Below are 24,233 nucleotides of genomic sequence, written 5' to 3' on the forward strand. Positions count from 1 at the left end.
ATATATATATGTATGTATATATATATATATACACACACACACACACACACTTCTCTCTGCTGTTGCTTCACATGTTTATGGGACATACCCCGGAATAACCTACAGGTTTTGCTTTGGCAACACATACCCCTCAAGCTGTAAGCTGGGACCTAGAATTAATATAAAATAGCGGTAAGTGACATATAAATACTTTAAAAATGCAATTTCCCCCTCACCTAATTAAACTATGGAGTCTGGAATGGTTCATCCCCTCCCTGACAGTGTATTGACCACCAGCAGAGGTGCTCCCTTTTTAGTAGCTGGAATAAGGAATGCTGAGAAATCTCCAGGCAGGCAATCTGGCCAGACCAAAGACCTCAGATCTTACTGAAACAGATAAAAGAATAAAAATGAAACACAACACCATGTGTATGAAACTGGAATAGCTTTACTGACATTCAGGTGTAACACAACCAGTTCAGAGACAGCTTCGGATTTAAACATTCCTACAAAAAAGGTTTAAAATCCATTTTACAAAAACCCCTTGTGTCTAGCATGAAGTCACAGAATGTTAAAAATATCACAACACAATAAATACACCCAGCCTTTGCTAGAGCCAGGAGCCATGTTAGCTCAGAGGTTAAAAAAGTCTGAGGCCAGGAAGAAAGAGAAGGGTGCTGGTGGAACAGCAGGGGCAGGAGGGTGAGTGGATGCCCAAGGCCTGCTCTTCCTATCTGCACTCCCACACCTCCCAACCCCAGCCTTTTTGTCCAGTCTGTCTATGTGGAGACACCATTTCTCCATCTACCACAGTTTATTACTTGTTCTGTCTTCTGGATGGCAAAACTGCCAGCTAGCTCTGGACAGACCCTCCCAGCTCCTGTGCTAACACTAGGATAGATTGTGTGAACTATTTGTCATGTAAGAAGAACCAACTTTGCAGACTGGAGTGGCTTCATTAAGAGTCCCACCTCATCTAAAACCCAGTTTCTGACCTGGCTCCCCCTTGTAAACTGCAGTATAAAGCCCACCCCTCCTGCCCCACCATGCAATTCTCTGAGGAGTACCAGACTGGGTAAAAACAGGGGCTACTGTCATCTCCACTGCCAACAGGGCAAGGAGATCCCTTTTGGATTGCAGGTGCTTCAGATATTGGTCCAGATTTTATTTACCCTGCACTGGCCACATTCTAGTCTACAGGGCATGGTAAAATGAAAAAAAAAAATTAAAAAAAAATCTGTCCTGCTCCCCCTGAGAGATGTCCAAGAAAGGCCAGCACAAAGTAAAAGCCTTCCATTTGGCTCTGGGTAGAACAAGCTGTGTGATCATATCTATACATATATATGTATATATATGACAGTGTCCGCCTCTTTGTAGAGAGCAGTTGCACCTTAGAAAGGCTGATCTCACAGGAGATCCTAGAGCACTGCTAGGCTTCCTGGCACGCAGCCCTCAGCCCAAGGCTCAGCATCCTGGAGGGAAACGGATTCAGCAGAATACCAGTCCACTAGGGACAAGTGCTGATAAGCATGACAGGAGTGTCCGATGTGTTCCCTACAAAGCCTGGCTACTAGCACCCAGAGGAAGATTAGGGTAGCCCCTTTTCACATGGCACACTACTCTGCCTTTTGCATTAATCCTAAACTCCAAGGGACGAAGAGGTGGAGCAAGAGTGACCCGAGGCTACAGGATGATCAGGCTTTACCCTAAAGAGATCTATGGACTCAGCTCCCACCTTGCAGAGAAGCAGAGGTCTAAAGATGCTCATCCAATGGAGGAGAAGGAGTCAGGGGAAAAGCTTAGTATTGACTGGTTCAAATGCCACCGCAGGCCCCATCCCAGTGTATGGAACGGGGACAGGACCCAGAAGGGGCTTTATTCAGACGAACGCTTGTGAAGGTGGTGACAAGGAGAATCTAATGTGCTTACTATGAGGAGAGACAAAATATAAGGTAGGGGAGGAGATGGTTGCAGCATCCCAGGCTCAGGGTTCAAAGAGTACATTGAAGCCCTCTCCATCCTCATTTTCTAGCACATCTGTCTCCAATGATGGCTTCACTTTTTTGAAGAGAGATGGAAGGTTCCGGATATGAACCTCCTTGCGGAACTGCTCCCCGATGGGCTTCTGCAGAGGACAGACAGGCAGGCATCAGTCATTACTGTCTTCATACCCCCACTCAGCTCAGGGGGAGCTTGCTTGCACATCAGAGGAAGACCCCAGGTTCTGAGCAATCCCTAGGCCTGGACCCTGTGCTTGCATTTTGAGGAATTTCAGGCCTGGCCTTTCCCAAACGGCAGGGCACTGAGGTAACCACCAGAATACCAGCTCCCCAGCTTCTAATTCAAGGCTCCACCACCACCATCCTCACAGAGGTCCACTGCCCACCCAGCAACTTCAATCAAACATTTTAACACCCGGTTTCCCTGGGCAGCCTTGTGCAAGGTACCCCCTGCCTCTCGGTGAGAGGCCATTGCTGGAGGGGCTGCTCAGTCTGTCCTGCCAGCCCTGCTGGGTGAAGAGGAGGAAGAACAAGGTGAAGAACAAACACCGAGAACACACTGCAACAGCCTCCCGGCTGGGAAGGGGAGTGGTTGGTGAGGGGCAGGCAGGCTGGCCACCCCATCACTTCTGCAGCGTACAGGTGTGAAATTTCCCTCCAGGATATCACTTACCCCAATGCAACCTGAGATGAGGCGCTTGAAGTGATCCTTCCGGCGCTTGTCTGCCACTTTCTGCAGTGTTGGGTTGAGAAGCTTTGAATCAAACTGCTCCAAAGAGTCCAGCTGGATGTCTGGGATCTGCTCCATCACTGCCTTCAGCTCAGCGTAGCGAGGGCGCTGCACGGAGAAGTACGATTAACACAGCTCTGCTAGAGGAACTGCCTTGCCCTCCTTGGGGGCCATTAGCTCCTCTGCCCCTACTCATTGAGCATGGGATTAGTTTTCACCATTCCCCTCACATTCCTCAACCTCACATTTGGATGAAGAACAGAATTTCTCACCAAGGCCTCGTAGATCTGGAAAGCCAGGTGGACGAGAGCTGCCATGCACCCATCGTGCTGCCCATGTACCTGCAAGCCCTTCAGCACACTTGTGAAAAACCAGGACACAGCATCGGGAAGGAGGTTTCCTGGAAGCACCTGGGGAAGAGGCACTGTCAGCACTGAAGCAAGATACTGGTACATAACCACCTTTCTGCAACAGCCTGCTCTTCCTGAGGGAAAAGGTGCCCAGAGGTGAAGCAGCCACACTCCTCACAACATTCAGAGCTTCCTCTTCCAACCCTGCCAGAACTAATCCCTTCTTCCTCCCAGAGGTACCTGTTTGAGCAGTGGCCAGCAAAGCTGTGTTGTGGTTCTTTGGCAGGACAAGGTGTCCTTCCAGGAGAGGGATGTGTAGGCAGTGATCAGCACTGCAGTGCAAACATCCTGAAAAGGAGTCAGAGAGAAAAACCAGTCAGAGGAGCTATTTCCTACTTCCATCATTCAAACCTGATGGGAGCCAAGATGCAATCCAGAGAATCTGCAGGAGCTTCTGAGAATCCTGCATGTCAGTGTTACTCCAGCGTAAGGTGTTCATCCAGTGTGCAGCATCATAACCATGAGAGACCAGTGTTAAGTTAACCTGCTTCCTGGGAAAGGCCCTGGAGCACTCACAGACTTCCCTCAGCTGCTACTCTCAAGTCACTGCAAAAGCTTCTACAAGAGCTTCTGAGGCATCCACAGCAGACAGTACAGAAATAATCAGGATAAAGGTACTCTCCACAGTGGGTGGTATTAGCACTGTGGCTCCTGTACCAAGTCAGGCAGATTTTACATAGAAAAAAAAGCTGGATGAAGTTCTTCCTCATGAAGACTGGAGCCCAGGATGAAGGCAGAACCAGGGAGCACCCTGGGGGCTGAATGCCCAGGGCCTCTTCCCCAGAACAGCTGAAGCTCTGTAGCTGCATTTTATATTGGATCCCAACCCCCATTTGCTTTGTGGCTTCTGCAAGGCCCTTCCAAGCCATGTACGTTGCCAAGAGGTGATTCTCACATGGGGAATGCTCCAGCAGCCTAGGTCTCTGCAGCAGTGTCTGGCTGCAGAGCAGACAAGCGTGACGAAGAGTACAGAGAAAGGATGGTGGCAGGCAGAGCACACACTCACCTCTTGCTTCATCAGACACTTGCCGAGCTCGGTGAGCTCTGCATTGGCAGGGGGAGTCACCTCCGTGGCCATCGCCTCATCATCTGCAGAGCAAAGGCAGCACTGTGAATGAGGCCTCCCAAGGACTGAGGGGAACACGAGGAGGCTGCAAGAACTAAGCTGGGAGCCAGGAGACAGCACACAGAATCAGTGTCCTGGCATAGCTTACCCTGAACATCTCTTTTCAAGAAAAAAGCACCCACCCTTTGTAGGGCAGGAAGGGCACGCAACTGGCTACCTTCAGCTCCTGGGAAACTGTGCACATCCCCCTCTTCTCCTCAGCCCACTTCTCACAATCTTAAGAACCAGTTGCTCCAAGATGCCACCTGTGAACCCTACAGCACATTAGTTTGCAGGCTAGACTGGGTTTTTCTGTGGCCCCCAGACACACTGAGCAGGACAGAGCTGAAGGCTTCTTACCAAACCTATACCCCTCACACAGAACTTCCAACATCAGCCCAGCCTCCCCGTCAAGAACCAGGAAAAGTGCTTGTGTACACCAAGGGCAGGAAAGGCAAAGGTAGGCATTTACTCACCATCTCCATCTACAGCAGCAGTAGTGTTCTGTTCAACACCTTTCTTAGAAACACAGCAAACAGCTGCAAAAACAGTTGCAGGTCAGAGGAGAAGAAAAGGGAAGATGCTACTGCAGAACATGCAGAGATTATCCTACAGACTCTGATGGGCTCACAGCTGCTTCAAGCTCCCCCAGCTCTTACAGAGAATCTGAAGAATCAGAAAGCCCAGTATAAAAGCCCAATACTGCACTACCTGGAAGGCTCTAACACCCCACCCACGGCACTTTCCCACAGTGGAACCTGATGCACGGTGGCTGCTTCAAACTACTGAGAACCAGGAATGTGCAAAATCATCTGAAGCCCATAAGCCAAGAACACTGATTTAAAGCAAAAAGGCCAATCGAGAAAGGAGATAGAAAATTGAGATCTGTAATCTCTATGTGGAATCAATTTCCCCAGCCTCCCTGCACAAAGCCATGCTGACAAAAAAATGATGTCGGAGAAGGGGAACACAAGGGAGACAGCTTTGGGGGAGGGACTCTTCCCTTATGTCTGGTTAGAGACATGGCAATTACCAGCAACAAAACTGATCTGTGCTTGGCTTGTCCACAAATCCATGTCCCACACTGGGTTCCAAAGCACAGAATGGGAGAACCCAATTCCCTGTAGGACTGGATTCCTACAGGAACAGTAGCAAAACCATGGAGCCCTAAAAGCCAACAAAAGGAAGAAACTCTCTTCTGAAGGTTTTAAATGATCTCTTACTAGGTTGTAGCTAAGATTTTGGCAGAGCTGTCTCACACCTGCCTTCTCAGGGTTATGTTAAATACTACTGACCATTACAATTAAGTTCTACTGCACACTGGGAATTCCTGTTGTCCTCTCCAGGGAAAACTTCCCAAATATCTCAGGAGACCTAGCCTGATTTCACTTACTGGCGAGATCCATGACTTCTCGAGTCAGCAGCCTGACCAGCTGTTCCTCAAGCATCTCCTGAGACTCAGGGTTGTCATCTGCAGCATCATCCTCACTGAGGAGAACACGTTTTAGTTTGAAGGGAGCCAATGTCTTCAAGTAACCCCTCTGCCCAAACACAGGGAATGAGTCACCAGTGTGTTTTCCAGCCCTTGCTAGCAGGGCTGTTCCTGGGCAAAGGGCCATGTAAAAGACCCAACCTCCATCCCATTCCCCATTTCCGCCTTCGTACCAAGGGATGGAAGCTTACCAGAGCATGCTTCGCTGGTTGATCACCTGCCATTTCTGGGACAACCTCTGTTCAAGACAAAAGGAAAGACTCAATCTGGACACAATGCAAGAAGACCCAAGCAATAGCTGCTGGCAGAAGCAAAAGAGAGTTAAACACAGCTCTCCGGCCAAGACCCATTTTGAATGGCAGGAGAACTGCTACCAACTGTGCTGGAATGAGCTGTCATGAAAATGAGAGGACACAAGGAAAACAAAAAAACCAAACTCCAAAATTCTCAGGGCTGTAGTTTGAGGAGTTTGGGTCTGCAGGTCTGAATTCACAGCAAGGGGTGCTGTGCAACAGCCAGGGTTCAATGCACCTCAGAAGCCCTCCCTGAACATCATCAAAATCATTAAGCATCAAGGCCCTTGTCTCTGCTGGCTCAGTAGAGACAGACATTCCCAAATGTTGCTGCCAGCTGCTGCAGGGAGCCTGGGCTGTCAAGGAACCGGCATCAAAGAAGCTGTTTTCTTACCATGTGCAGATAGGTGAAGAGTGGTCCCAGCATGGGGCAGACAAGGGTTTCGTAGTATTCTGAGGGGCAGGAAAGTACCAAGGGCTTCACAAACACACCTGCACAGACCAGTTAAGGAAGAGATCCAACACATAAGGCCAGCTGCAAGGGAGGCTGCAGGAGAGTGCCCAAGCCAGCCCATTCCACTGGGAGGCCAAGGGACAGGCACCTGGAAACCCACCTTCTCACAGCCCTGAATTAACAAGTGGCATCCCTATACAGCAAGAACATGAGTTATTCAGCTCTTTCTCCTGGCAGTTCAGCTGAGAAAGCTAAGGGTGCTTAGCACCCATTTCCTAGCTGTGAGACTGAATGTCCAGCCCTGGAAAGTAGGTTGGGAAACCAACATGATCTCCCAGAGAAGCACATCCTAATGTCAAGCCCCTCACTATCCAAGCCCCCTTGCCCCTCAGAAGGCACTACTGACCTCTCACAGTGCCTCCCAGAACCACACAAATCCCTTGCATTTTTTCTGACCCCATGCATTGCTGTTTCTGTTTGTGCCCTCCTAGGCTCCCACCTCGTCCACACCAGGTGTATTCCTGTTTGTTTACCTCCTCAATCACCCTTCTTTGTCTTGGCCATACTGAAAACAATGCAGGATCTCAATTTATGTGTTCTGAGCCTCCCTGAGACAGTGATGGAAGGATACGGAGCATGGGACGCAGTCTGTAATCTGGAATGTTGTTGAGGTTGTTGAAAGCAGAGCTGAGGAGCTGGGTGGCGAGACCCTCAACAGTGTAGAAATCCTGTTGCATGGAGGGGCCTGCATTTCCCAGGATGTGAAAACTTCAACAAAGAACAAGTCAGTTACAAGTCTGCTAGATAACAAGTACCATGTCACTGCTCTGCAAAGGCTACAAGTTCTACCATCTTGAGATTACATAGCTGTCACATTCCTAAACAATAACTAGGACTTTTAGCACAGCATCTCTTTTTTTTCTGGGATACCTGCAGAGGGACAATGAATTAAGCATTTAAGCACTACAAGTTACTTTCAAGTGCTGGTGTACCCTGACACATAATGAGAAGTGGCAAGAGACAAACTAGATCAGGATATCAGGTAAGTGCTCCAATCTGACTACCTAATTGTGGAAGAACTAAAAGCAGATCCCCATTTTGAGGTACTTTTTCCAGACTGTTCCATGTCTGTGTGACAGGTTACAACCACTGAGTATAAGCCACCACTGCAGCTTGCACTTGGATATTACAGAATACAGCTCACATCAGAAGTCTAAAGGAAGTCAGGACCCCACAGTAACCTGCTGCTCCAGCTGTGCAATGCTGGATTGTGGTGAGAGATCTGGTGCTCTTACCAGTTGTCGTAGAGGGTACAAAAGAAGCCCTGCATCCTTTCTAAGACTGTTTTGTAAACAGGGGAGTCATAAAGCTCCAACAAAGGCTGAGGGAGACCTGTGGGAAGGGATAAGCTTCAGTTACATTAATTCAAGAGCACGGTGCACCTTCAGAGCATGTTGGGCAGGCGCCAGCCAGCTTGATGGCAGCAAGGGAAGCTCTTGGCAAGAGCCAAATGGGAAGAGGTGCAGCAACCCTGGGACAGAAACCCCCCTTAGAGGTCAGCCAAGTTCAGGTTGGTTGTGCCCTGAGCAGAGGTGTTTCTACTGAGGTTGTAGCCACCTCATTTCTCCAAAGTAGAACTTACTTGATCTATCAGAACCCAGTCAGCAGCAAAGCTCACATTTGTTGCAGCTCCTCTAATAGCTTATCCCTTCAGATTTGTATTCTTTGCCAGGACACAAGCTACTGTTGAACTATGATATTAAAAAGTTTAGAGCAGAGATCAAGGCCCTGCTGCTTTATGTGCAGGGGTTCACAGACAGAGAGTTTAAAGTCACAGAGAACAGGTAAAGGAAGCATGTCCTCATTTTACAGATAGGAAATGGAGAAAGAAAGACAAAGCAACTTCCCCAAAGTATTTCACTGTTTGTCAGAACCTGAAATTAAACCTCAATTTCCAAAGTCATGATCCACACTTTATCTACCAGGCCACCCACTTGTGCTTGGCTGGAAAGGCTTCTGTGTTCACAATCTCAAACGTGTTTTAAGAAGGTTCCAAAGGCCTCTTTCTAATATGCTGTCTAGAAACAAATGCCAGGGCCACACTGCACAACTTGGCTCTTGCCCTTCAGGACAGGTCTCTGCACCAGCAGTCAGGGCTCCTGCTGTGCACTAATTCTGCTCAAAGGCAGACAATTACAGCACTCTGCAGCCTGAAGTGCCATGTTGCAGAGACCACCACCCAGATGGGATAAGCAGTTTGGTAGGGTACCCTTCACTTCATGCAGAAGAAACCAACGTGTCTGAGACCAATAACTTATTTAACACCTTAGTTTCAGCACGTTCAACTCACAGCTGAGCTGCAAATACTGTGAAGAAGCTGGTCCTCCAGCCCTGTTTCACTTCCACTGTTACAGACAGATCACGAACTCAAATACCTCTAAGAATCTGCCCACACATTCCTCCCGAAGAGAAGCCTCTTACCTAGAATGGCATTCTTCTCCACCTCCAGCATGTCCAAGGCCTTTGCAAATGTATCCCCCAGCCTAGCCACCATCTCTGGCATGTAGAGGTTGTTGTGAGTCCTGAAACAGAAGAGCACTTGGTTTATACTCATGTAAGTCAATTCCTTTTTGCCCTTGACAGTGGGATCCTCTCCTTCAGCTTGTGGACAACTCTTCTGAGGCAGATGATGAGGAAGGTGAGACCAAGCACGTGTGCATGGGATCCCCCTTCCCCACCTGCAAAAATACTGGGGAAGCTGACTCAACAGAGACATGGAGTGACTCCACCTCATGTCCTGAATCTCCTGGCTGCCCCTTCCACTTATTTCAGTTCATCCCACCCGTTGCAAGCACTGGCAGTAAAAACTCCCAGCAATTCTCCAGATGATGCTGGGAACAACTTACTAGCTTGGCCAAAGGGATCAGAGAATGTATTTTTAAAACTGACAAGACATGGATTCTGTCATCGCAGAAGATCTTCTGCACCTAAGGCCCCTGCAGAGGGAGGGGCTGTTTCAGCTCCAAAATACACACACTGCCCATCAGGGATGGGTCACAGTCCCCAGAATGGCAGGTGGCATTGGAGGGACTCTAGTGAGAACATCCATCCAATCAGATGTTACTCATGGCAGGCACATGCGCCCCCTGGACAACACATCCAGCTGGGAACAACTCTGCATCACAGGAGGTGGCCACTGTCAGCTCTCTGCAAGGGACACCAATTCAGCCATGGGTGGCTGGTTCTTTCCATCCAGGCCAAAATGGGTCCCCTCTCTTAGCCAGGGTACTGACACTCAGAGCTGGACTCGGCAGGGGTGTCTCTCTCACCTACCTCTCTCCTTTGAGACCTCAGACCTCCACTCTGGGTGTCGCCAGCTGCACACAGCACAAATCCTGCAGCCTCCTCCAAAACTGCAATGCCATTGTACCTGCTGCTAGAGGTGATCAAGGGCAACTCAGTATCTTCCCCTCGAGCAGCATTTCCCAAAGCAGGGGGTACATGGGAATGGCTGGGGAAAGGGAGTGTGGACAAACCTAAGGATGTTCTCCAGAGTCTCAGCTTTCACTCATGTATTAATGATTGGTTTTGGTTTTTTTTTTAAGGCCCATGTTCATAATTCTGGCAACCCTGATGCAGTGATGTCTGCCTGCATTTGCAGAAAGCTCCAAAACTGCAACTATCCTGTTTCTCTCTGCAAGTGTTAAATACTTCCCTGCTCACTGCACGTGAGGAAGGCAAGTATGTGAACTTCATAAGAAAGAGCTACACAAATGTCTACTTAATGACTCATACTCTCATTCTGGGCTGGATCTAACACCATGCAACAGGCCTCAAAGGGGCACAAGCTGATTCTACTTTGCCAAGAAGGGCCAGGTAACAGCCCAGCTTCCACTCAGATTTGTTTAATGTTGCCCCACTGACTCAAAAAGCTGTACATTTCTGCTTGAGGCTATCCTGAAACCCAGATACTAAAATAATCTCTTGTATGTTTCCTGCCCACTCCATGCCAACGTTGGCTTTGCCTCATGCTGGGCAGAAAGCCAGTGGGGCAACCCAGGGACTGTGGAATTGCAAAGGTGAACCCTGAAATCCCACTGCACTAACTCCAGCAGGATGGGCCAGAAAGTCATATGCTGAAGGTGTGGTCATGGTCCTTAGTTGTTTCAGAGTCCTTGAAGCATTTTCTTAAGTCTGAGAGTTGGGAGGCAGATGTTCATTTACAGGCCAAGTTCTCTTAACACTTTAGCGAGTTCCTAGTGGGAATGGAGAGAAAATGGCCAACCACCTACTTCCCACAGGAGTTAAAAAGGCATCCAACAGCTCTCATATATGATGATGTAGCCCCTCAGCATATTCCAGCAGAGACTATCAGCACTCCTGGGCTCCCTACACAAAGGAATGCATGGTAAAACTAATCTCAAGAGACATTTATGCTTGAGAAAAGACAAGCAAAGGATATGGCAGGAATTGGGGGATTTTCAGTGATGGTCACAGCTCTGCTAGAAAGAGTATCTGATGCCTAGACAGAAGGGCTTGTAAACCAGAAGATGAGTCCTTTAGGACAGTCCATGACTGAAGAATCTTTTTTCAAAGCAGGAGCTGTCTACAGTGAAAATGCCTACAGCATCCATGTCTACCCAAGAATTCTTTCACCAGCATTAATGCTTTGGCAATGTCAGCATCTCGTCATCAGGAGTTCCAAAAAAGCCTTTGTCTAAGCAAAGCATTTGCTGAGCCTGAGCATTTAATTTGTAACAAAACATGAGCAAATCCCAGCACAATAAAGGCTCTGCACCAATCAGCTCATGCAGCTACTGACTGCAGAAATGCACCAAGGTGGCTGAAAATCATGATTTAGGTTTAAATTCAGGAGTGAACATTTTAAGCCAGAAGCTAGAAAACACCTAAATGAAATGAGGTACTACAGAGGACAGGAGAATCATTACTCTAAAAGCTGCAAGCAGTGATTAATAAAGCAACCTCAAAACAATTCCATAAATACAGCTACCAACACAAATACATGCAGGCACAGTAAGATGCTACTCAAAACTACCTTATTTTTCCATTAACTGGACTACCTCATTCTTCTCAGTTCTTTGATCCCAGCCATGACCTACCTCCAAGCTACTTACCACCCTGGCAAAGGCCCAATGGTTTAACAGCTTCACTGCTTGTCTGCAGCAGAATGCCACACACTATCCCAGAGAGCAGCAGACCCACCTGCTCAGCCTGCAAAACCCCCTTTTTAGCACACTGGTGCCTTTGGTGCTCAGTTCAGCTGCCCAGCAAGATCCACACTGCTGCTACTTGCAGATCTGCTCACACAGAAACCAGCACAGCCTGCAGGACTTCCACATCTCTGTCCCAGATAAGCACATGGGCAACACTGGATGTTGCTTATCCCCACAGAGAGCTGCCTAATGGCATCCATCCCCAAGTCGTAATGCAACAACAATGTTCCTGAAGGCATCCTCAACACAGGCAGCTCTCCTGCCAGGCAGCCTTCCTCACAGCCCCATACTTTCTGCCTGCTGACAGGCTGCTACAGATTCCATATTCTCCTGTGTGATCCATATTAAAGAGGGCCTGAGGGAGACAAGCATGGAAAAGGCACCTGAAGTCAAGCAAAGGAGGAGTTCCTTCCTGCTAGCACAAGATCCAGCTTTGCCAAAAAGACATAAGCACCATCAACACTTGCACTGAACAACTATGAGCTTGCAGCTGTCAAAGAGGCCTATATATCCAGCAGCAGCAATGGGAAAATATGAAGCATGAAGATGTACTGTTCTTAATACATCATTCATTAGTTCTTGTTGGAGCATCCAGCCTTAAGAAAAGCCCAGATACCTCTGAGTGAAGTACAGGTTTCTCCATGCATGTTACTACCATGTAGTCAGAAAATGTTTCAGTCTGCAGGTGAGATGCGTGAACAACACAGATGAACTATCTCAATAAAAAAGCCCAAACCAGCCATGAAGCCTCTTCTTCTACATACTGGATATGGAACATAGCTCATGCATTTTCTTGGAGGTGGTAAACAGCCAGGCACAGAGTTTCTGCTTCTTTACAGAAGTGAAGTAGTGACAGAAGTTGGATGACAGTTTCTCTAGCTTGTTGTAACAGAGACTCCACGTGATTTTACTAAAAATGCACAAGTTCTGGTAGGAACAGTGATCACATGAGGAAAAAGTGTCTGCTGCAGCCTGCTCAGACCTTGGGCACTGGTTTAGTTGGTCTCACACAATATGACATGTGGCAGACACTGGAAAAATGGAATGAGGCTACTACCTAATCAAGGCAACTCTACTCTACCTAAACTCTCCCAAAAGCTCATCAACAGGATCTTCAGCCTTACAGGATAAAAGGCAAAAGCAGTTCAAGCACAATTCTGTAGATCTAGCTCGCTGGCTGAAGTACCACACACTGTGCTATGCAGAGCTTAGCGATGAGAAACACCGCTCATGTGGGCCAAGACAGCATGTGCTTGTCACAACAGTCCAGCATGCTGCTTTTCTCTGGAAGCAGCACATTCCTGAGCTCAGTGACTACCAAACATACCTGACTATACAGCACTCAGGTAATAGGGCCCCTTCCCTTACAAACCTGGGAGCTGAAAAATCTAAGTGCATCTGAAAATTCTCTTTCTCAACATGCCCCTGCCAAGGACAGAGCATCAGGTTTTCAAGTACATAACATGTAGAGTTATCCCACAAAATTGTTTCGTAAGTCTGGCAAAATCCCAGTGTCAGGAGTTACCCCGAGAGAGACTTCTCCTTTATAATTCTGGGAACTGTGTTATTCAGGATTTCCATTTTCTGCCTTCTCCTGCTCCCTCCCCCGGCTGCCCCAGACCTACACAACACCAGTGACACACAGAGAGGCACTGCACGGTAGCAACAGCCTGAGAGTATGCATCCACTGATTGCAATAGCAGACTGCTTCAGGAGGCTGCTGCTCATGTTCAGCAAAGCCAGCTTAATTTAACACTGAAGAGAGAACAACGCAAACAGGATGCAATGAGAGCTGGGACTGCCCTGGTGGAGACGGGAGAGGTGGCCTTGTAGGGGCTGAGGGCAGAGCAGACACGTTAGTTAAGAAATCATTAACTGAGTGGCAGAGCTACAGCACTGGAGGTGGGGGAGGCAACCCCAGCACAAGCTCGCATTAGCTTTGATGGCCTCTTGTAGGCCAGACCAGTGAAAATTCAGAAGGCTCCAGTTTCCCCAGTGCCATTCCCCACTGTGAACAGTCAGGAACAGTACTTGGGCACCTACACCAGCCTGTGTTCCCGCTGGCTTCACTGGGCAAACATGCTCTGAGCATTCCACGTATTTATCACAGTTTGGCTTTCAGAGATTTGTAAGTCAACATAAATGATTTCAAGTCAACTTGACCCACCTTATGAGAGCAAGTAAATTGTCAAAAAGCTTCAGGACCTGCTCAGTGCAGGGATTACGGTACATTGGAGTTCCACTGGGCAGGTATCCCAAAAAGAATCCTCCAGCTTTTGCCTCTTCAGTAGCAGCAGGCCAACGAGCTCGTTTCACAACTCCCAGAATGGTGTACACACAAAAGCTTATCTGCAGCAAGAGATGTGGAGAAAGCGTTTCTTAGCCGGATCACAGTCTGAATCAATAGGTTTTCAGAGAAACACATCACCATCCCATCTCAAAGGGAATGTTCTACAGTGAGCCTAACCTGTTGATAGGAACAAAACTCTGGTGAGATTGCTGCCAGGAAAATGCAACAAATGATCATGCTGTATTCCATAACCTTGAGAGAGCCCTAGCCATGGCAGGATGGCCTAGAAATTCACTATCAGACAAAGCATCAATACATATAATCTCAAGAGTATGCAAGCAGCCAGGCAGGCTGCTAAAAGTAAGGGTCTAGACCATCAGTTCTTCATGTCCTTCATGTGCTGGGACAGATGCAGAGATCCCAGATGACACAGTGGTCAAACTGCATTAGCCCCAAATCATAAGCATAACTCTGTGGACTGCATTTCAGTGTACTCTACAGATCTAAAGACTGCAACTCCGTTTGCAGTGTAAAGTCTTCACTCGGACTAACAACTCAAATAACACAAATCTTCTCAGATGAATTTTAATTATATTCTGTGCTGCAGTCTGAGCATGATGTTTTTTCCATATAGCCTGGTTTAAAAAGCATGATTCACTGTGCCATATATCCAAAAATCATGTACATCAATTGCTTATCCAAAAGCAAACTCTGTTGAACAAAGAGTAGGAAACAGTGTGCTTCACTCTGATAAATAATGTGGTTTACAAGGCCTGCATGCTCTTTACCGTAGCTTAAAGAGCAAAGGCCAGCCTGTTATTCTGCAATCTGAAAAACCTATTGATCCACACTCTGAAGAAGTACATGATCAGGAGATCTTGTGTGTAATCACAAGAGAAGTGGGGGATTGAAGGAGCCAGGTCTCATTTCACTAACGATTACACCTCTCCTGGTAATGATACTCACTCTAGACCGGTTCAGGCCACTAGGATCTTCCAAGACTGGATCGGCAATTTTGTTGTCTGCACCCACGTAGGATATAAAGGCTTCAGGATCTGAGAGGACTCTGGCAGCAGCAAAAGACAGCAATGGATTATTGTTTGTACCAGGGAATTTGAGCAGAGCTTTGCACTGGCAAAAAACATCTACCAAAAACCGAGCAGGCTAGAGAGGCTAGGCAGTGCTCCATCCTGTACATGGGAACATGATTTAAAAGCACCAGAGATGTGTACACTCTCCAAATATCATCAGTTCTCTTGGGCTGTGGGGATCTAAAAGATTCAAATCTCTTATGAAGATAGCCCTGCTGGGAATGCTCTTGTGCATGCCCAGCAACCCAGAGCTGCAAGACATCTCAGCTTTAATAACAAGAACTCAGCTTCCTACCTTCTCCTGGGAATGAGCAAAGACATCTTTGATTTCTCATTTCCTGCAAATGCTTTGAGCATGCTGGGGAATGTTCCTTTATTACCTTAAATGACTCTTACCCAGCAATTTTCAGTGAACAGCATTTAAACTGTTAGCAGTTTCTGAACTGTAGGAGAGCTATTATCACAACAACTGCCTGGAGCACAGGAGGTCAAGAGGCAGCCCATCACCCTCATATGGCTTGTGTGTTCCCTTACTGGGCACGGCATAACCTCAACACCTCCAGCTCAAAGCTGGAGAAGAAATGACCCATAAAAGAAAAATGACCCATACCTCTGCATCTCTGGGGAGAGCCATAAGCCAGCAACAGGAGCCATGAGCTCCTCCAGGAAAGCTTTCTGTCGCTCATAGTCCTTAAACTGGTTGCTGATGAGGACAAGGGCCTCCATAAGAGCACACTTCTCCATCTGCGTCAGAAGTAGCTCATTGGAAAGCAGCTGTTTCACATGGTTGTACAACATCTCAAAGTTTGGCTAGAAAACACATCCAAGTGGAAAAACATCATGCATTTGGTATGGAGGAGGGCCACTGGGGGAGGCAGAGGAGGGGTGTACTGTTCAGCTGGAGGAGGTACATTTCTGTTAACTTTTCTCAACACAGCCATCTCCTCCTCACACTCAAGTTTCTTTGAATGTTCAGTCTAAGAGAACTTCCATTCTTCCCTACCCCTCTATCATTATCCTGCATCCATTTTACTTGTGCTGCTTGTATCCTCCTCCTCATCCCTTTTACATTTAACTCATCAATTTACAATTCAACTTCTGAGGCAGAAAATTTTTCAGTGGGGAAGAAGAGAGGTACAGGGAATGAACCAGTTTGCCATTTGTGCAGCAGGAATGTTTCTTGTAAGAAAAGCAGAGACTGTAGCCAAGGAAGCTGAAGATCCCACAAAATCCAACTAAAATTGAGGCAAGACTCTTCATGACAGAGTTGCGTTTACCTACCAGGACAAGCTGAGGGTAATCCCGGCACATCTTAATGATTGAGGAGCATGCATGCCTTCTCACATTCTTCACTGCTCGAGTTCTAGGAGCCTGGACAGACACAACAAACTTCAATGCAACAAAACAAAAGTTCAGCCAAATGCAGGGCATCTTCAAGAGACAAATTCATTATATATAGTTTTCTGCAGTGTTGAGCACAGTAAAAAAAATTTCCATGCCTCCCTGCTCCCACCAAACAATCATGCAGCAACCAAATTTCCTTTGAAGCAGTAGTCAACTCAAGAAATCCATGTTCAAACAAGCTGTACTTCAGGAGTGAGGATGCTATGACTCTTCCTCACTATTTCAAGACTCCAAGCACTCCTTAGGTAACTAGGGGGTTTACAGCCATCCTTCAGAACCATGTATACCAAGTACTGAAAGAATACCCAGAGTTAATGAAGAGATTTCACTCTCAGGAAGGCCAGCACCGCCTGGGGAACTGAGTGCACTGGCCTTAGAGCACGTCTGCAGCCTTCTAAGCTTGTGAGCCAAAGCTTAGCAGGCTATGTCAACCACAGAGATCAGCAGTATCTGGACTTCCCAGGAGCAGAACTATACTTGAGAAGCCTACTACAATAGTCTTCAGACTCAGGATGCTCTCTCCACTAGAATATTATTTGATCCAACTGTTATAGCTCATTAGTAGATAATAATTCAGACATACCTTACTTTCTTCTACAACTTCAAAGGTAACTGAAGCAAACAACTGTGAGAAAAGGGAGGAAAATATCAAAAAACTCGTATCATTTATTAATATTTAGCACTCACATCTGTTTAAGGAATAGGCAATAAATATTTTAGTGCAATTTCATTGAAGTCAGTGAAGAACCCCTGAGAAAGCTGAAAGATGTATCATCAATACAGCAAGGTCTTGAAAGAAAACACGGTTGTTTACTGGCCAGAGCATGCACTTAACGCTAAGTTTTAAGGCTATGAACTGCAAAATTTGGGTTAATTGACATTACTGTTCTTGTGACAAGCCTCAGTCTCAGTTTCTCCCATCTTTAACATGAAGGATAGTCCTTCTTTGACAGCAACACCAAGAAGATTGACTCCTGCAGTTTAGTACAAGAGCCCTGCACCACAAAAAGCTGATGTGATTTTAGCAGGGTCTGCACATACCTACCTTGGAAAGTACTTGTGGGAGGTATTCTGGTCGGTAAGTGACAAACGGAAAGAGAGCAGAGACATTGGTGAGCACACAGGACAGGATGAGAGGATCTTTTGTTTCAAAATTAAGGACAAGCTGCAACAGATCTATGCCATCATTCACTGGGATTTCCTACAAAGGTAGTAAAAAAAAAAGAAAGAAAAAGGGAGGCAACACTCAATACTTCAACCTACAGTACACTTCCTACAAAACCTAGGAAAAAGGCTGAGGGAAAAAGGACAGTGCCTTCGCCACTGTTGACAGGGCAGTCTTGAAACATCAGTCTCTAGTCCCCATACTTTTGCTGGCACCTCTGGGATAGGCAAATTTTCTCTCTCAGTCTGTCTCCCAATTCTCCTCTTGACTTTGTCCAACAGATTCCCTGCTTAACCAACTGTAATGACCCATATAATTATTCTACTGTGATTAGACTGATGAGTGCATGAGCAGCTTAATGTAATAAAAAAATCAAGTCAGTCTACATCAAACTGATCCTTCTGATTCGCCTGCTGTTGAACAAAAGGCAGAGAGAAAATGCTTCTGATCTGCTCTCTGGGCATAAGTTCCTCTCACTTAATTAGAAGTTAAAAAAATTTTTTAAAAATCTAATAAGAGGATAATTAAATAAACTCAAGAAATTTTTCCTTAAGCAATCTCTTCTCCTCTAACAAGGCACTATCTTAAAGCATGTCACTTGAGCATGTCACTCTCCAGTGACTTCTCATCCCATAGTGCCCAGAATTAAGACATGCCCGTATGAGTTTAGTCTCATCTAAAGAAGGGTCATTACTCCTCATGAGAATGGCTCACCAAACAATCTGGGTTTTGCATGGAGGTAACCAGTTACTACAAACTGCTCAAGGATAACATAACTGCAAAAACCCAGAAGAACTGCTGACCCAGAAGAAGCAGGAGAGAAGGCAAGAGCTTGGGATACACGTACATCTTTATCCATGGTTCGGAACATCTGGCTGATGACGCTCTCCGAGAAGAAGGTCATGGCATCCCACTGCACAAAGGATGGAGAGAAGATGGAGCAGAGACCTTCACCTGTCTTAGCTGAAAGGAAGAGAACACCATGCTCAACTATCCTCAACAGCAACCTGAGAAGCTCCTGCGCTGCAACATCTTAGCACTCACAAGTATTTTGGCCACACAGCTCTCCCTGCAGATGCCTCTCAGGGATGCACTGGGAGCAATTAAGGTGATTTGCTTTATTCAAGTGAAGGCTCCTGAGACATGAGTCTTTGAGGTACTATGCAGAGCAATATTAACAAATCACAGAAGGGAAAAGAAGAGAGACCACATGTCCAGACTCAGCACTGCAGGCAAGACTGCCCTCAGTGTGACTTTGCAGAGCACCAAGGAACCTTCCTTCACAGCAGGAAAGCAAGGTGAATGACAAGGGATTTGCCAGAGAGGCACAACTTCCCTAACAAAAATAATCAGTATGTTACAGAAATAAAAAGACCCAAATAATTGTAAAATTGTATCAGAGGGACAGCTGTATCTGTTCTGCAGAGAGATCTGGGGGAAGGAAAGGAGGAGCCAGGGGCTTTACATCAGTTATTCCATATGTAGACTCTAAAGGGATAAATTAGGGAAGGGGTGAGCTTGACTCGGTTTTGCTTTTAACTTGCAAAGACCTTAAAGCCTGAAAATTTAGCATGGAGTCTTGGTTACTGCTTAAAAGATTCCAACAACATCAACCAAAAAAAAGGCCAAGAAGTTTCTTTTTGGCTTTAATTAAAAGACAAATCCCATATCCCCATTTTTTTTCAGGTGACCTACAGTTCATGGGTCCAGTATCAACAGGAGCTGTGAGTTGGTACTTCAGCCATTCCCCAGCCATTTGGAAGCCAGTTAGAGGGTCCAGACGACAAGCCATCCTCATCACCTCTCCTTGCTGGGCTCGGAAAGCTGCAGGGAAAAATCAGACACCATGAGAACAGCTGATGCTGCAAATTTTTCAGACCCATGAACATTATGGACTTTTGCTTTGGCAATAGCTGTGTAGTGGGCACAAATACACAAACAGTGCAGCAAGTACAACAGAATGAGCAATTTTTGACGTGATTTAAGTGGACGAAAACATAATGGACTAACATTTTAAAAAGTGCAATTAAAATGCAGTATGAATTATGAAAATTTATGCTGAACTAGATTTACTACAATTAGGCCTCTATTCTTCATTTAAAATATTCTTCAAACTGTAAACATTTGCTGCTTACAAAGCATCTTGGGATACTGAGATAAAATACCAGCATTAGATAACTACTACTTCCTTCAGCTAAACACACTTTTCCTAGATTATTCAACTAATGACAAACAAATGTGAACTCAAAAATCCAGCTAACTTGTTTTTAATTTCAAAGATACTAAAAGCAAAGTACAGAACAGGAATTTAATTTGTTCCAAAATATTCCAGTGCACGACCACACAAAACAATCAGTTCTGCTGACTACAAATGCACCTTGCATTGTTTAATAAAGTTGTTTTGCCAAGCAATTTTATTTTGTGCTTCAAATTAGTTATATTTTCTTATATATGTAATGTCTTCAATATAACTTAACCCTGTAAGACTATTTCAGATTCAGGCCTTGTGCATTTAGCTACTTTATAGTTTCTATCCAAACAGATTTATTACAATAAGTAAAAAATAAACTATCTAATAAGCAATAAAAATTGCAACCCTTAAAATCTTCAGACAGAAATGTAAAAAGTAAAAATTTATGTAATTTATTCAATGTATCCTCCCACCCACCCAGTAAGTACCAAACTACACCAGCCAATGAGAACCAACTTCAGTTTTGGGAAGAAAAATACAAAATGAAAGTAAAATCATTAATATCTAGTGCTGGTTTAAGATCATGATTAAATTTTGCTATTTTAATTCTCAACTCTAGCTATTGGTACTAAACCAGAAGCTTCTTACCAGGGCCAACACAGATTTTCTTTCTGGAATGGCATCTAAAGTCTTTTGTAAGCTGCCTTCCTCTCCTAACCTGAACATGACTTGAGGTTGTTTGATTTCCTCCTCTACGTGACCAAAAGACACATTTTCTTTGACACCAGAATGCTATTAGGCCACCTACCTGACCAGCAAGCAAAACAAGAGCAAATAGTAGAATTAAACACATGAGCTGCCACAGGAAAATCCTAACTTGATTTACTCCAAGATCCAGGCTGAAAAACTTGAGACACAAATGGAAGCTGCCAAGCCAACGTGGTAGGCTCCAAGCTTGGCCAGCAACTGAAAGTAGGAAGAAAGGCACAAATAGAATGCACAAAGGGTATGGCAACTTACAGTTGAAGAAGGCATTGAAGTCCTCATCACTGTCAAAATCAAATCGGGAGTATTCACAGCTGGGGCTGTCTGCTTTGGAAGGAAAGCCCACCTGGAGACAAAGTGGAAAAGGTCAGGAAGGAAGAGAAGTCACCCACCACAGCTAACACCAGCTTCAAGAACATGAAGGCTGGAGGCAAGGAGCAGACAATAAAACCGAGATACAACTGTGTGCTCAGCAGCCTGGAGATCCTGTCTGGCCATGACACAACAAAAATGTAGTTTCTCCCCCATGACCAACAGGCCACATTCACCCAGGCACCTTCTCAGACCCAACAAGTTGTGATTCCCACATACCTTCACTAGGTTGGTCATAGATGCACGGAGATACTTGGGAACGACAGCCAACAACAAAGGGTCATGAGACAGGACTTCATGCCGAAAGAGGGCTCCCCATGTGATCTGGGTGGAAGAGCGCAGAAACTGTGGGGAGAAGAGAGAAAAGAGAGGAGCAGAGGAGGATTTCAGTGCTGGAATTACCACTGTTAACATTAAGTGCTGCTATCAGAAAGCAACAGCAAATTACACTGACTATAAAGTTAAGGCCAAGGCACCTTGAAGGCACATCCCAAATTTCCAGAAAGCCAAAAATCTCTAATACTAGGGCTGACTGCAAATTCTACGTTTTCTACTCAGTATCTCTGTATCAGGCATGGCTCTTGATGGGGTGGTAATGGGAGTAGAAAACACTGCCTTCCAAGCCTTCAGCTGAAATGGAGAGCCTAGCAAGCAATACTTAGCAGCTGAAGTTCTGCAGTCTTCTGCAGGCTAGCTCAATTATACATTCACACACAGATCCATGTGAGACTTTCAGCCCTTTACATACCTGGCTGGGATGAGTTGTGAAGGCTAAAAATGACTCAAGGTATTTTCCAAAGTTGGCTGGCGTTTCCACATCACAATCTGAGCCCTATGAGGAACATGAAGTATTTCAGACAAAATACTAACTTTATGGCAGGCTGGGCTCACAAATGGTATGTTTCAGGGTAAAGCAGGAGCACTACATCCAAGGCCATAGACTGTAAAGGAGCAGAGACAGAAACACTGAACAACTGATTTTTTTCTGAATCCAGTATAGCCCAAGGAGCATCAAGTTCTGCTGACCAGCCTGGAGGTGCTGAAGACACCACCACCCTCATTCAAGAGTACAGGGTGACTTCTCAGATAGTGGAGTTCCATTAAAACCAAATTCACAACCACTGCTGCTGCTGCTGCGAATCACAATTTTACTCCTATTGGGTCAAACCCACCCAGCTGTACCAAAGTAGTGCAATTCAAACTGAAGAATTTCACAAGAAAATACACCCAGGTAATTTCACTCGATTTCTCCAAATGTCTCCTGTATTTAACATATGGGTATCCAAGACCAGTAACTTTCTTGGAAGTTTGTCAGGAAAGTAAGTTTTGCCTGGAGCCATAAATTCAAGGTTTTGCTGCTTCTCACAAACTATAACACGACCTGGTGCCCTCAAGATCCCCAAAATTGTACAGCTCAGTGCTGCCTCTCCCAAGTGAATCTGAGTAAGTGAGCTCCATCTCAATACTTCATTATGGATTGACAGCTCCTACTGCCTAACAGCAAGTGGAGTCACTGGAAGTAGTAATGCACTCTGGTTCCTGTCCATTCTTTTTAGAGGTGAATTCTCAAAGGTTGGTTTTCGTTTTTTCTTCCCCTCCCTGTGAGACTTTACTTTGCTCTATCACTTTTACAGGCTCATTGCTTCAATCTCCCCACCAACACCATCTCTCAACAAGCCTGCCCTCTCTATCCTAGAAGCACTGAGCTGAAGGGAGGGAGTGGGAATTCAGCACTGGCATGGCATGAACAGTATGAATTTGCATCTTCATCTCAACATTGACACAAAACATTACAAAGATGAACAGCAGGAACAAAACCCGTTTCTTCCTTGAGCTTGAGAGAGTCTTGGTAGAAGAACAGACAGGTATACTCTCTGAATTATTTTTACTGGGAAATTTAAAAGGCTTCCAATAGAAGAGTAATTTCCTGGACTAGATTTTCTGTAGCAGTAGTCAGCTAAAAACCTGACCAATTTTCAGTGAAGCTCAGCATTTTACAGAGGTTATAGGAAATGGTTCTTGATGACAGCAAAGCCCTGGCATCAGTCAGGGTCCCTCCAGTCTACATTCCTATGACTCGGCAGGATACAGTCATCCCACTTAAAAGCAGAGCCATTACTGCCTTTTCAAAATGCATGGAGAGAACCCTACAGCTGCCAAATGTGCAGAGAGAACCCTGGTCCTACCTTAGATCAGGGTTGCCTAGCCCCAGCCCTAAAAACTAGCCTTGCCAGGGTTGCTGTTGGTATTAGTAAAGACTTACTAGCAACGCACATAGCTGGCTGCCCAATGCGCACAAAACTTGGCAAAGTCTCTTCAAGAAAACATAGTGCTTCTCCACCAGGCCTTCTCCATCTGCTGTCCTGGGAATGAGGGAAGGGGGGAAAAACAGGATCACAGTTAACTCATGCTGTAGGTGACAGGCACACTGCTGGCTATCTTGTAGATAAAGAGGACTAGAGCAGTTTGATTTTATCTCAGTGGGATTTTCTTTGCTATTATCAAGAAGTACTGCTTTATTGGCATCTAAAACCTCTGAAATTGCCTCTCTGAAAGAGTCCTTCCTCCTGATCAGTTTCAGGCTAAAACAGAAAGCCAGGGAAGCTGTGATATTTACACCTCTTTGTCCTTCAATTATGGGTTTTGAAAAAAAACCCCTGGTTTTCCAGGTTTTGCAAAAGAAATGGTGGTTTTGTTCTCTCCTATCCAGTTCCTGCTTCCTTTGGTTAAGCAACAGTATCTTCTGCACCTACAAAGCCATTTGTATGCAGTTTTGTGTGAAATCACAGCAGCACCATGGTACTCACTGGGCAGCAGAGAGGATGCAGTGCATGGCAACGTCTCCAAACAAGACCATCAGAGGTTTCCGATCCTCCAGCTTACCCTATGCACAAAACACACCACATGCCTCAGTTAGAACATAACTATTTATTCCCATTTACATAAATATTTATTTCCATCTGCAAGCAAAATTAGGAGAGCCACAGTTTTCCTTCCACCTGGGAAGGGGCTTACATATGATTTAAGTAAAAACTTTTCAAAAATTCCAAGGTATCTAAAAAATTTTCTCCAAGCAATCCCACCACAAGAACTTTCAACAGCAAAACTGACCCTGAGACATATTCACAGAAGACTGGCTAGTTACAGGCAGCTGATGAACAGCCTTGACACTCAGCTGCTTGTGAATGAATGGGTCAAACCACCTGTTTAGATCCTGCTGTCACTTCTCTGAGCTTCCAGGTGACACAGCTGATGACA

The 24,233-nt window shown here is 45.7% G+C and overlaps 1 protein-coding gene across 4 annotated transcripts in view; it reads right to left on the reverse strand.

The window, feature by feature from the left end:
• Positions 1 to 407: 407 nt before the first annotated feature.
• The window catches only part of XPO5 (exportin 5), a 28,989-nt gene continuing 5,163 nt past the window's right edge, over positions 408 to 24,233 (reverse strand). For 2 of the 4 annotated variants that reach the window (XM_069010069.1, XM_069010067.1), the window contains 25 exons: positions 23,783 to 23,859; positions 23,239 to 23,338; positions 21,724 to 21,807; positions 21,195 to 21,320; positions 20,859 to 20,949; positions 19,343 to 19,471; positions 18,495 to 18,610; positions 17,528 to 17,683; positions 17,066 to 17,107; positions 16,360 to 16,449; positions 15,689 to 15,888; positions 14,954 to 15,053; positions 13,865 to 14,046; positions 8,945 to 9,045; positions 7,759 to 7,855; positions 7,095 to 7,231; positions 6,404 to 6,501; positions 5,908 to 5,954; positions 5,618 to 5,712; positions 4,701 to 4,763; positions 4,126 to 4,208; positions 3,300 to 3,407; positions 2,982 to 3,119; positions 2,653 to 2,817; positions 408 to 2,104 (listed from right to left, as the gene is read on the reverse strand). In XM_069010069.1, coding sequence (XP_068866170.1) covers positions 1,964 to 2,104; positions 2,653 to 2,817; positions 2,982 to 3,119; positions 3,300 to 3,407; positions 4,126 to 4,208; positions 4,701 to 4,763; positions 5,618 to 5,712; positions 5,908 to 5,954; positions 6,404 to 6,501; positions 7,095 to 7,231; positions 7,759 to 7,855; positions 8,945 to 9,045; positions 13,865 to 14,046; positions 14,954 to 15,053; positions 15,689 to 15,888; positions 16,360 to 16,449; positions 17,066 to 17,107; positions 17,528 to 17,683; positions 18,495 to 18,610; positions 19,343 to 19,471; positions 20,859 to 20,949; positions 21,195 to 21,320; positions 21,724 to 21,807; positions 23,239 to 23,338; positions 23,783 to 23,859 — 2,766 coding nt within the window. In that variant the 3' untranslated portion in view covers positions 408 to 1,963. Of the gene's footprint in view, positions 2,105 to 2,652; positions 2,818 to 2,981; positions 3,120 to 3,299; positions 3,408 to 4,125; positions 4,209 to 4,700; positions 4,764 to 5,617; positions 5,713 to 5,907; positions 5,955 to 6,403; positions 6,502 to 7,094; positions 7,232 to 7,758; positions 7,856 to 8,944; positions 9,046 to 13,864; positions 14,047 to 14,953; positions 15,054 to 15,688; positions 15,889 to 16,359; positions 16,468 to 17,065; positions 17,108 to 17,527; positions 17,684 to 18,494; positions 18,611 to 19,342; positions 19,472 to 20,858; positions 20,950 to 21,194; positions 21,321 to 21,723; positions 21,808 to 23,238; positions 23,339 to 23,782; positions 23,860 to 24,233 lie in introns of all 4 variants that reach the window. The other 2 variants (XM_069010068.1, XM_069010066.1) reach the window with 1 other exon arrangement.

This window comes from Aphelocoma coerulescens, chromosome 3 (genome assembly GCF_041296385.1).
Source record: "Aphelocoma coerulescens isolate FSJ_1873_10779 chromosome 3, UR_Acoe_1.0, whole genome shotgun sequence".
Classification (NCBI taxonomy): domain Eukaryota; kingdom Metazoa; phylum Chordata; class Aves; order Passeriformes; family Corvidae; genus Aphelocoma; species Aphelocoma coerulescens.